Raw genomic sequence first — 13,384 nt, 5'->3', positions numbered from 1 at the left:
TTAAGATGCATTGCTTTGGCACCTTGTGGAAGCTGGTACACATCCAGACATGCTTGAGCATTGCTTAGGTCGTTTCTGTGGGAAGGAAATCGCAGTGGAGACAATCTGCATAACTAATGACGTCACCAACCCTAAGGGACCAGCAAATCCTTGAATGGTGCAAATATGCAGAACCAGTTCAGGACTGGGCACTGGGTTAGTGGGAAAGGACCTGAGTTGTTGACTTGTATTCAGAGCTATATCTGGGATGTCTAAGTCAGACAGCACATGCAAGCTTGGTTAGCAAGCAGTTACTATTAAACATATCACTTCACAATACCTGCAACACAAACTTTTTACACCACACTGAAAGCCACAACAACTGTCTGATAATTCCATCAAAACGCTCCAACAGTCACCAACAGTGAGTGGACTGCAAATGGAAGCAGGCTTGCACAACAGCTTAAGCTTCGCTGTATAAAAGTTGTGGGATCCCACAACTTTTATAAACTATAGAGAAATAAAACTGTTTGTTGTACCAGGCTGTGAATGTGTCTTCTAATGCTGTTTAGTTGAGCATTTTACCATCAAACTCGATGACGATGGACTTGCAATAAGCTGACGTGGAGCTTCAGCAGTTGCAGGAACAACTTTTCCACTGTGGAGTGAGCTTTTAGTTTGAGAATGAACGCTCCAAATATGTGATGGATCCTGCAGAGAAACAAAACCCAGCCGGTTGTATCTGGTGGTGCTGGTATCAAGGTCAGCTGATTTCACAGTATGTGGGACAGCCAGTAAAAACACTGCATTTTTGCAGCAATACACAAAAAGTCCTTTATTGTATTTTTTTTCCTTTTCACCTTTTTAATGATGGCAATTGATCATCTCTTTTTGTACAACAAAAGAACAGCTTTAAATGACTGATAACCCAAAGAAATGCAAACATATCAAATAAAGTCAAAACCAATTTTGGGTGTTGTTTAGCATTTTTGTTTCGCGCCTCTCCTCGGATTCCCATCTGCTCTCGGTTTGGTTTGAACTTGGCACAGAGGCGCGTCAGTCTAGTCCACTGCAGTGTTCTGGATTTCAGTTCAGCTGTTTCTGTCCAGATAGAGGTCTGCTCTTGGTGCTGGTCCTGGGTCTGATTCCTGGTCCGGTCGGCCCTTCTGTCGGTCGGGGTCAGATGCGGGTGAGCTGGTGCCAGAGGCTGGATGGCAGGATGCTTTCCACCTTCTCCATGATAAAGTTCAGAGGAGCAAACAGTGTGCTGAGGAACTACAAAGAGAGACAAATACAGTCACACAAACAGAATGTTAACAGGGCAGCCAGCATCTTTTCCCTGAAATACACCACGCTGCATTCTGGCTGCAATGTGGCCACAGGAACTGACTGCATCCAATTCTACCAGATGGAACAAAACTGTATCGGAGACACGCAGCAGTGTATCGAGCCACCACTTTAAGCGCTTTTTTTGTTATCTAATAAAAGCAATTTTACATAGGTGCTGCATCCCTCACAGAGCTGTGGTGTGTAGATGGAGTCAGGTTCATACTATCTGATAACATGTCTCCCTGACTGCTGTTTATAAATGGACAACTGATAGCAAGACTCCCAAATTAATTTATATTAATATTTGGTTTGTAGACAATGTGCTATTTATCTGGATGGTTAATATAAACTTTGAACTGACATTTAAAAAACAAAAAACATTTTAAAGAGTGCCTAAGCCGGCAGGATAGGGTGGTGGCTGTGTATATCACCTGTACATAAAAGATGAACACTGCTTCTCAATGTTGCAGTACTGTCTAACAGTCAGCAGGGGGCACTCCCTTAACTTGTGACATCAACAAACACTTTCTTGATGACTTCCTGGTTTCAACTGGGGGTTTCAGTACAAGCTGAGCAAAACATGGAGGTAATTTTGTAAAATATGGACCACATTTGATAAAGACGGGAAAGGTCAGCAGCTGTCGATGGCAGGTCAAACTTTGACAAATAAGAAAAAGGCTGCATAACCGTGTGTCTGAATTATCTGAAGGTTTGGGGGATTTTCCTTTATTTTCAGCTGTGAGAACAAATAAACTTTCCACTTCTGCAGCATGAATCCTCCATCAGTGCAATTCAGGCCTCATTCTCAGATTGGCAGTCTGACAACAACTAGCAAGGAGGAGGTGAGGGGTGATAGGGGCTCCACCTGAGCAGCTCACGGAAGTTCCTACTGTCTTAGATGTCAGATAAAGGTCACGAAGAGGGTTTTTTTTTTTTTGGGCGGGGGGGGGGGCAGAAAGAGACTCCACCTGCATGTGTGAGCTGGGCAGCTGGTGGTTTGAGGATTGCTTCACACATCAGATCTCACATCTCCATTTTAGCTTCAAAGAGCACTTCAAAGTAAATGTGTGTAGTAGTGTTTGAACAGTGTGGGCGGCAGGGAGAGACCTGTCCAAGACACCATGTTAGCATGAAGTTTTATTGGTCTAGGGAATCACTGGTGACTTATACGTTTAGCAGCTCTTGTGCTGCTTTTACATTCAGTCACAGTGGGAACCCGACTTATTTACCCAAGCAAGTTGATGTACTGATCATTTCATCTATTCAGATATTAAAATGAATCATTGAACAAATGTGGAATTTAAATATCGATCTATGAGATCAAAAAGTAAACGTAGCCAGTAGCTATGTATTCTCCTTGGAAGCCACCTGTTAAGTTTTTCTGGAGTCAACTTTAGTCGGAAAACATTCCAAAAACTGTTAGAAAGGCCTCATCTGTCCATTCAAGGTTCCCCATAAAACATCAAGTCTGCAGTAACCACCAGCATCTGTGATTAGCATTACTGTGATCTGGTATGTCTTAGTGTTTGAGCAGCATACGTTTTAAAATACTTTTTATTTATGATTTCAATAAATGATTTAAACTAACATAAGCAGGTATGTAATTATTCCTGGTTTCAGACTCACTGATAAATACATGCAATGTGTTCCTTGCAATGATCTACCTCTCAGCAGGTAGATGGTATCTGCTGATAGTGTCACATCAGGGTGGAGAGATGAGCTCACCCACATTCCAGGGGAGCAGCACAGAGCTGCAGGCTTAAAGGAGGAGGCAGAGGGTGGGCAGCGCCCTCCACTGGCTGCTCATATAAAAGATGGATGTGTGAAGGTTGCTCCAGAACAACAACAATTGAAAAAAAGTACATGGGGGAAGATGTTTGGCTACTATAGGTGTTTCTATCAGTTGGATCCTGTTGATACTTTCACATAAAAGAGACCGATGAGGTGAGCATGTGAATCAGATGAGGGGCAGAGTAAGTCTGATTCCAGGGTGCTAAGGCTGGCTACTAGGACACTGAACTTCACCTCCCTGGTGGAGTCTGGTGAGGTTGAGAGATACTGGCTCGATATACAGTAGCAGGGATCACCTCAATCCATGGGTGGAATGAGCTCTGTCTAAAAGCGAAGCTGACGATTCACCGGTCAATCGATGTCTCTGCCCTGACCGTTGCTCACAAGCTCTGAATAATGACTGAAATAACAGAAATGAGTTTTCTCTGAAGGGTAGCTGTGTTTAGCTGTAGAGGTTGGGTGAGAAGTTGAGTCATTCAGGAGGAACTTCCTCACCCTGGCCATTTCCTCCAGCTGGATGGATGGATGGATGGATGGATGGGGCAACTGCTGGCAGTGTGTTTGAAACTAGTTGCAAGACAACACTTGTGGAGGAGAGCTCAAAACTGTGAGTAATTCTCCCACGTTTGTGATTAAAAATAGATCCAAGAGAACAGTAAAATGCACATTGTTTTTAGGAGCATGTGCAAATAACACATAATATGTGAGCATGGTGAAGTTATCACATGTATAGCTGTTGGTGGAGCTGAAGCATGTTTCCTCTGATGGACATGCAAGAGCTGACACCAGAAGTGTGTTACAAACCACATGTGTTTAAAAGCCTGTAAGAGTCATTTGTCATGCTACCTTTTCCAGTGTGGTTTGAAGCGCTCTCTTTTCACTCACAGCTAAAACACAAACTGCCTGTGTGCACAGAAACTGTTTGTTTACTCCATGACCTTTACATCTTTCAGATTTCTACTCTGTTTTGCTGCAGGCTGACAGCCATTGCTGCCCCTTCCTGTCACTGTGATACCTGTAGCACCCAAGGATGAGTCCAAACAGGAACCACAGGGTGTAGTCCACGACGTTTATTTTTATTATTTTGCACATCATATTAAAGTTTCATATAATCTACTAATAAATTGTGCTATAATGTCCTAGCTTAAGCTACCAAGCACTACACAGTCATGGGATTTATTGTCTCCTCTAGCCAGTACAGTCCTTACCCCATTGGTCCACGACACCCATTTAACCATTGAACTGTGTGACTTCAACAGATTCTTTCTATGTTTCTATCTGTGATAAAAGCCTGCACGTCTAACTCACTGTCAAAAAGAATGCAGCCGCTGAGGGTAGCACAAGCAAAAAGGTCAGAAGTCATCCAGTATGTTATTTCACCCGGTAATTTGTTTTTTTAATGAAAATAAAGCTATGGAGAAAAGGTCAAAGGTCACCGAGTTATTCTCTGAAGACTCTTCACAGAGAAGGACACAGTAATCTGGACATTATCTGTGAAATTCAAGTTTTCTCCTCATTTTTTCCCCCTGTGTGTGTGTGTGTGTGTGTGTATACACTTACAGCTTTAGCAAACACTCCCATAAGTTCAGGGAACTGGTGTGTGAGCAGAGCCAGCATGGCAGTGAAGGAGCAGAGACCAGCTGTGAAGAGGATGAAGAAGGGCAGCTCCTTCTTCGGGTAGACCGACACCTCGTGAAACACTGCTTCCACGCAGGACGGACACACAGAAACACAATATTAGTTCAGAGTACGACATTTACATCTCTTACTCCTCAACACAACCTTCACTGGGGGCTGATTTGTTTATTTTCAAAATCAACAGTAACACTCTCTTGTGGTAGACATCCACCAGCATCTTCGAGGATCGCGTCAGTTCTCAGCACTAGATGCTTCATGACTAAGCTACCAAACGCTGCTTATTTTAAGTTTCAAAGGAGCTCATTAAGTGTCCTACGCTTCAACTTTATCCAAGACGTGGCAGCCCTGACACTAAAAATGAAATGTAGCTATATCAAATGTGCACATGTGGTTACGAACCCTTAAAAGGAGCAGACAGTATGGGCATGTACCAGTCAGACTTACAGTCCTCCCATCACATTACAATCGGTATCACAACTCTCCATGATGTTCTCAACCAAATCATTTTTTCTAAAAGCAAAGTTCATCTTTCTGGCTTTTACTGGGTAACTATCAACAAGATGGCAAATTTGAGGGCAGGTATTCTAAAGAAAAACAACGAAGGCAACCTTTTCTGTTGAGGAAGTTTAACAAGGTCAAACATCTCACAAAGTCTAACACATAGCATGCTGTCATGTTTGGCACATTGATTCACAATTTAATTTCTTATTTATGTTCAATTTTAATTAGCTGAAATAAACATGCATGTCTTTTCAGAGACACAGACAGACCACTGTGCTGCTTCTCGTGGCTGTAGGCCAGCTCAATCAATGAAGGGTTTGTGAGTGAAGACAGACAAGCTTCTGGGCAGACATCAAGACAACACTCACAATCAACCTCCCACACACACACACACACACACACTCTGTGAGCCAAATTCTCAAATTAAAGTGTAACTTTAAAAAAACAAAACAGCTTTTTCAGCACAGATGTTTGACATGAAGCATTTTTTTCTTCAAAGTTTACAAACTCCCAAAATTAATTAAAGGGATTTAAACACAGAAATTTACAACAAGTTCCCTAAAAAATATATATAATATAACATTTTTGCCCTGACTGCATTGCACAGTGTGCGCGTGCATGTCAGAGCGTCTCTTACTGGGTAGCAGCTCTCTGTCTGCCGTCTCTGTACAGATGGGGTAAGGATAGAACAGGTGACCCTTCTCCAGAGGATATGGGATCATTCTGAAAGCTACAAACACACAAAAACACGAACAATTAATAATTAACAACGAGCTCCAGAATCATTCGTGTTCAGAAATAATCACCACTAAAATTTTAATACTGTCAGTTTACAGTATTTGTGTGTTAGCATGTACTTACTGCCCTCCCAGGTGCAGTGCAGAAGGTTGAGTGCCCCCTCCACCCTTTTCCAGTGCTGTAGGTGGAAGAAGGCGTAGGCAATGGCCTCGCTGTCGCCTCTTTTCAGAATGTGTTCTGGAGGAAGAATCAGACTCTTCATCTCAAGCAGGTACTGATGGGAACAAGGAGCAGGAGGAGAGAGGAACAAAGGAAGACAAGGAGAGAGAACAAAGAAGACATCTGAATGAGAAAGGAAATGAATTAAAAGTATCTCAGCATATCCATGAATAAAGTTCAATACTCACATTCAGCCCACAACAAAGCATGACACAGTTACATTATTACAATTCAATGCACCAAGTGTGAACACCAAGCTGTTTGACTGGGGCCAGCATACTTCCTGCTCCAACATCATTCTGAGACGGGGGTTGCTATTAGCTTGTGTTTGCTGTGTGTTTACAGCACTGGATCCTCATTTATGACCTGGGATCACTTTACATGCACATTTATTTATTTTTTCCCCCAGTTATAACATAACACAAGGAATAACGTTTTACATGGACTTGGTCCACCTCTTTTAAGTGAATGTATAAATTAAAGCACTGGCAGTAGCAAAGAGATCACAGCACCCACCAGAAGTGCCTCATAGGTGAACTACATTTGGACAAACTGTCAGTAAAGGAAGTCAATCCTGGAAGAGAAGATATGCTCAACATATCCCACTTTAAGATTCATCCCACCAAGCTTAACTTCTCATTATGTATTGCTTGAATTTGGTTCTTTCGTTTTTTATGCTGAATGTTGTTTTGTGTGACTCACACAGGGGCTACACGTGTAAATGAGCAGTTCTGCTATGAGCTGGCATATTTACATCTTTCTTATCGACACATCTCTGTTTAACACAAACAATCTGCGTGCAAGTGTGTGTGTGGTAATCTCAACTCACTTTGGGGACATGAGGATTGAACTCGACCGCTCTGTGGATGGCTTCTACTGCGTTCATCTCTGCTGTGCTCAGCCCTCTCCTGGATGCGGCCTCTGGAGAGAACCTGCACGTGCACGCAGACGGTCGTGATTCTACATCATGAGGTTACTTTGATCCATACCTCTCATGAATAGATATAGTAACAAGCAAGAACCAACATTTTACGAAGTGTTAAAAACAAACTAAATTTAAGCAGCTGCAGCATTTATTATACATGCCACACCCTGAACAATCAGGCAGAAAACTCACTTGTCACAGTAACAGCGCTCAAACCTTGGGGTGTCTCACTCTTTCTACATCATCGCCATTCTCTCATTGATACTGAGCACCTCCCTGGAGCCATTTTCAACCCTATCTTAAACTAAATAGCAGTACAGGAATGTCAGATCCCTGAAGAACTGTATGTGATGAAAAGCAATACTCACTTGTCCGATACCGCCCTGGCTTTGAGCAAGGCTGCTGTGTAGCATATTGTTGCAGATTTAGGTAAGCTAATATCTGTGGAGGAGACAAAAAGACAGACAGAGACAGAAAGGACAGGGTGGAGTTTAATGAATGTGGTAAAAGTTTGGAATTACAGGTAACAGTTCGAGGGGAGGCCTGTATTTAAGAATACTGCAGATGCCCACAGGGGGTTGTGAATGAACTTAATGAGTTTGGGTTTCACCTGTGTTTTGTTATCACATCTTAAACTTTCTCTAAGTGTGATTTGCTCTCTTTTTCCAGTTGTGTCATATAAATATCTATAGACAGGAGTAAAAATGTAGTTTCAGAACATGCTGGGCATCCTCAGATAACCCCATGCATACTTCCTGTGTGCGTCTGTGCTCTAACGAAGGCAGAAAAATGATCTTATAAACAACACCTGGCCAAATGCCTGTAGATGGTGTAACACCTGCTTTACAGAATACATCTTAACAGATGCAATTTTTACTTGCAAATAATAATTACATTTTCGCCTGTATGGATTCGGCCCTGCTGTATAAGATATGTGGTCAGAAATGGCCCCGCTCTGGCATTTTAGTTGTTAAAATAACTCGGGCTGCTTGAGGAACAACAAACACTCGACAGGGAATGTGGCGTCTGTACTCGGCTACCTTCAAGTAACTAAATACAGCTTTGTTAGTACAGTTACTGAGCTGCTCACAGGTGGCTGAGTGTCGCTCACCGTCATACTTGGCCAGAACGGCCTGGACGTCGGCGTAGTTCTGGAGCTCTAGTAGCGACTCCAGCAGGTTTTCGTGGATGTTGAACATACTGAGGAGAGGGAACTCCTTCATTAACTGGAAAACACACAACTGTTGTTACATGTAATACCAGACAGGGGGAGACACATGCACAATCAGCAGACATGAGCTTTGGGTCATCACTGTATTACCTCAAAATACTCTGTGACTGTTTATACTGAACCCATTCAGAAATGAATGCACAACACTGTGTGTGTTTCGGTTTGTGTGGGTTTTCTTCTGGCAGGTTGTGTACTTACATCTCTCATCATTTTAACTGCTTCTCTTGTTCGGCCGAGCTTTCTGGAGCACATGGCCAGCCTCCTCTTTATATACACCAACACATTGGTGTCCCTTCCTGCAAAAACAGAACTTAGCTCAATCAGATCACGCTTACCGTCCTTTTTATTAAAATGCAACAGAGGCTGAGATGGACCAGGACTACCATTCATACTGTCGCTTGATTATTACTGGCTTAGGAAAAGTGTTAAAGCATGGATTACACTCACTGTGCTGGGCTTCATATTGTGTACCATGATGTTGGAGCTGTTGGCTGCGGCGGTAGCAGCCCTCTCCAGCTTTTAGCGCCTGTTTAAATAACCGCTCAGCCTCCATGATGGTGGTGGCCTCCTCCTCTGCCAGCAAGATGTACGCTGTTGCACAGCTGTAGATGGGGATGAGAAGAAGTCAGGGAGTAATAACTAACCTGCTGCATAGCCTCTTATACACTCATTAATTCATTTACCGCCTCTCAGCGGGGTTCCTCGTTTGCCGACAAAGCGCAGCTTCTTTGAGACATAAAAATGCTCCTGAGCCTTGTGTGCTTGTCAGCAGCGTCTGACAGATCACTGATCAAAGAAGTTTTCCTCTGAGTCAACCTGCAGTCACGGCCTTGATACAAGCTGGGAGCAACATGTAGTGCTGACACAGTTCCTCTGCACTGTCTTGGTTGTCACAAATGCTCCTAAAAATAAACCTGAATTTCATGAAAAGAACTAAAGCTGCCTTCCTCTGAATGATGGAAGCACCCGGAAGGCCAGTCTGTGATGAGAAGCTTCAGATCCGCCCTTGACACAAACAAAACCTGCAGTTTACAGTTTTCCAATTTATTACAAACTGATGTGTGTGGACCTAAAAGCAACAGTAGTGTTTGGGACTTGGGGTCTGATTCATGTTTGTGAGCTACTTTTTTGGTAGAAGTTCATAGTATTAGTTTTGCAAAAGCATATTTGGTTGTACGGCATCTAGATGGGATTATGTAAATACTAAATATTAAAAGATACGATCAGCTCTTAGTTTTGATTTTCAGCTTCCTAACTGGAGTCAGCATAAAGCCATTATCAGTGATTACAAGTTAGAAAAATAAAAAATAAAAATGTATTTTTACCGACATTTCATGGTTTGAGCTCGCAGGCCATTGTGTGCACACCAACACTATTGCTACTCATAATCCTTCTACTTCCTCACTGCACCTTCATCCTCTTCCCCAAACTGAAATTCAAATTAAAGGGTCACAATTCTGGGTGGAGATCCAGAATCCAACACAGATGCTTGACTGAAAGTGGTCACAGTGAAACTTCCAGGGAGAGATGTATAAATAGCAGCCGCGCTGGAAGCATCACAGTGGTGCCCCAAGACACACTGCTGAAGAGAAGACTGGCCAAACTCAAATCAGATGTAGTACTTATGGTCTGCTCATTTGTTATTATTTTTTATATAAAGGTTCCTTTGATTTCATCTGGTATGTGCACAACATATGTTTGGAACAACCATCAGAAAAGCACCAGTTAAATACAGCTGGTCAAATTGACCAAACTCAATTTGATGATAAGAGATTTAATTTGGAAAATTCTTTTGACTAAATTTCTAGCTCTGACAAATATAGGTAAAATATCAAAAAGCCTTCTGAAGGAATGAAACTGAATTTGTCAAAGTCTTGTCATATGTTCCAAGGATGGCCTGATACATTTCCAACAGAGCAGCAGAGCACTGCAGTGCTAAAGATACCCTTCCCCTGCTGCTTTGTTGTTAAATGTATGTAATGTCTCTAACTGATTTCTTCTTTGTTGTGGTTGTATTTATTTAACACTGTCCACGGACATAAAATGAATTTCCAGAAGGATCATAAACTAAATCGAAAGAGAGCGGACCAACAGTCAAATCAGGGGAGATCGGGCTGTTGAGCCAATCCTGTTGTTGCAGTTGTAAAGTCAAGGTTAATGAGAGATTCAGTTTCATGGTGCTGATTGTGGTAAAATGTAGGTTGCTGCTTTCTTTGCTAGACCGTATCCTGTTTTCAGTGCTCTGTGTGGATGAGATTAACATACTTATAATTTCTGGAATCAATACTGAGTTGTTAAAAAAATATAATGTTCTTAAACTGTGTGCATCCACAGTAGAAATACAACTTGTGGAGAAAAAAACCCCTTTTTGAGCGACTTATTAGATTTTACGAGTAATTCTACACATTAGTTTTGTTTTAGTCTTTATTTTCCCTCTTCTGTCTTGTATGATTTAGTTTTATTTCTAGTGGTTTGCCTTTATCAGTCTATACTGTGTGCCATTCTTGTTTTGTTCTTTTTTAATGACTACTGATATACAGACCATGGCTCTCTCCAAATTCATTCAGACATGGATCTCAGAAAACTGCCTTAATATCTACCAAGAGGGCTGCAGAGTAGCTAGACTCTCTTTAGGATTATTAGAATTTGCTTTTATTAATACCTTCAACCCATGACATAATTTTAAACTCACTCTTCAAGCTCCAGAGCTTCATGTGCTGCAGAGATGCGAGCCTGTGGGTTCCTTTCTCTCCACGCCTTCTGCATGACTGCCACCACACAGAGAAACACATTAACATATTAATATGTCAAAGGGGTCACATTACGCCCTCCGCACTTAAATCAAATCACATGGTTATAAACACAGCATATGTATGAATGTGTGTTTGCTTACTGGCATCAGCAGGCCGGAGGTGGTCTGAGTCACAGGTGAAGAAGGTTTGATGATCTTGTGCTGACAGGTTCATGTCATAATATGTCAGCGGCTCTCGACCTGTTACCCAAGTATACCTGGACACCAGCACAGACAGAACGACACGCTTTAATAATAAGCTACTGACTGGCACATTTTTGACAAAACACAGAAAATGAATGACGCGTCTCTGCTAAAGCTCAAACAGAAAACAATTCTGAGTTTACAGCTGAAGAGAAAAACTGGATAATTACAACATGAGGAATCAAAAAGTGGGGGATGACTCAACAGAAGGAACACAGGCAAAGACATCAAAAAGATAACAAAAGAAGAATGGCACATAGAGACAGACAAATCAGTAGGGGGAAAGACATAAAAATAAAATCACACAAAGGCACAAGAGAGAAAATAAAGACCAAAACAAATCTGATGACACTCAAGAGGCAGGAAAGTTGACACGAGAAAGACCTGAAAGACTGGAAAAGCAAACAAGAGAAGACACAGATGAGAAAGAACGATGGAAAAGTCAGAGGAAAACTGACTCCAAGTGAGCTGGACTTCAGATGCAGGTTGCTTTGCTGTTGTCACTCACCGGTTATATTCGGCTCCGCGGAATAAATTCAGTGGATTTCTCCATACTTTACATTCTGCAGAAGGGAGACACAAAGAGCACAACAGTAGTGATGAGCGTCAAGGGCAAAGTTGGCACTGAGCTTACTCGGCACACTTCAAAGGGTTCGCCTGCGCATTCTGCCATCTCTACCCTGCAGCTCCATGACTGGCACGTGGATCTATGTGAGAGCATGGCTGACAGAGGAAAGGCCTTCTAACTCCTCAGTGACCAAACAGGTTCCTGCACAAACCTACACTGCTGGCAAGCCTGTGTTTGAGCTGATGGCACTGAACACATCGATGTTGGTACAGGGCTTAACTATATGGGTTTTTATAATATGTATGCACCAATAAGATGTGTGGCTTACAGTGCGCTGATATCAAACATCAACATGACAAGTGCTGCTCAACCAACTAAAAGAGCTCTGCGTGAGCTGAGACGTCCCCTCACTGTGTCACTCAGGATTCAGTTTTGAGAAAATTATGAGAGCAAAAGTTTCAAATGTGCAGTAATCCCTGGAAGCCTAAAGCTCAGACTGCAGACTGACTGCTTCTGCCTACTTTTGGATCTTTATGATGTCAAGATATGAGAGGAGATATCACTAACATGGTCATCTCAAGCACAAACGCTTAAAAAGTAAAGAGAAAATGTCTTCTTTCACATAGTGGATGACCTGCACCAAGGCCCAGCAGAAGATAAATACAGATTATTTTGAATTTTGAGTTATGCAAAGCTCCTCTTGTAGAGTTTAAGAATAAAATAAATTAAGCTGGAAATCAGAATAAGGAGCTCACTTAAATTATTTGATTGCCTTTTTTAAAGAAGATGCATAAAATATCCATGAAAACCCAACACACATCGCAAAACTCATATTCTATTACTAACGACTTAAACAGAGAAAATTATTTCTTATGTGTTTATTCACTGATTTTTGTACTAACTGAATAACAAACTGTCCTGCCTAAACAAACAAAAGCCTCTCACTGACAATAAAACCGAATTTCAAAGTCAAATTAGAAATAAATCAATACTACGCGCACAAAATTCACGCTTTGCCACATTCAATTCCAGAACCATGACTAATCAATCACGGGTCTTCACTGAAAACCCATCTGTGACAAAGACAAATATTAAGCTGCGACATCCATCTCTGAATTGAGCTGAGCGATTTTCACAGAGCAGATTATTAGCCAGCAAACGGAGGATTAGTACACTTGAGCACACATAATCCTATTTCACTCAAAGTTGTTTGGCTGAAAACAAAAGCGGCTGCATCACGTCTCCACAAAGAGTTCAATGACCGAACGCTCGAAAACACGCCGTTAAACTGACTGGGTGAGCTCATTTAACCAAACTGTCACTGCAACTCGTATTTGGTTCTGATTCTTTAATAGACAGAGGCTGTCTGGACTAAAGCAGGCTGGGACTCATGCTGCATTATGTATATGCTTATGTAGCATAAACGTTTTCCCTTATCACTGGCAAAGGAACCAAGGGAATTATTCAGCA

The 13,384-nt window shown here is 41.9% G+C and overlaps 1 protein-coding gene across 7 annotated transcripts in view; it reads right to left on the bottom strand.

Moving 5' to 3' along the window:
- Nucleotides 1-799: 799 nt before the first annotated feature.
- Nucleotides 800-13,384, bottom strand: part of LOC113026206 (suppressor of tumorigenicity 7 protein homolog) — a 59,497-nt gene continuing 46,912 nt past the window's right edge. For 4 of the 7 annotated variants that reach the window (XM_026174714.1, XM_026174716.1, XM_026174710.1 and 1 more), the window contains 12 exons: nt 11,855-11,909; nt 11,245-11,360; nt 11,044-11,119; nt 8,799-8,953; nt 8,550-8,647; nt 8,232-8,361; nt 7,489-7,561; nt 7,025-7,127; nt 6,100-6,250; nt 5,876-5,968; nt 4,660-4,802; nt 800-1,254 (listed from right to left, as the gene is read on the bottom strand). In XM_026174714.1, coding sequence (XP_026030499.1) covers nt 1,159-1,254; nt 4,660-4,802; nt 5,876-5,968; nt 6,100-6,250; nt 7,025-7,127; nt 7,489-7,561; nt 8,232-8,361; nt 8,550-8,647; nt 8,799-8,953; nt 11,044-11,119; nt 11,245-11,360; nt 11,855-11,909 — 1,289 coding nt within the window. In that variant the 3' untranslated portion in view covers nt 800-1,158. The remainder of the gene's footprint in view (nt 1,255-4,659; nt 4,803-5,875; nt 5,969-6,099; nt 6,251-7,024; nt 7,128-7,488; nt 7,562-8,231; nt 8,362-8,549; nt 8,648-8,798; nt 8,954-11,043; nt 11,120-11,244; nt 11,361-11,854; nt 11,910-13,384) is intronic. The other 3 variants (XM_026174711.1, XM_026174712.1, XM_026174713.1) reach the window with 3 other exon arrangements.

The sequence above is a fragment of the Astatotilapia calliptera genome, chromosome 7, assembly GCF_900246225.1.
Source record: "Astatotilapia calliptera chromosome 7, fAstCal1.2, whole genome shotgun sequence".
Classification (NCBI taxonomy): domain Eukaryota; kingdom Metazoa; phylum Chordata; class Actinopteri; order Cichliformes; family Cichlidae; genus Astatotilapia; species Astatotilapia calliptera.
Note: the sequence above shows the minus strand (reverse complement) of the source record. Positions and strands in the feature narration are given on the sequence as shown.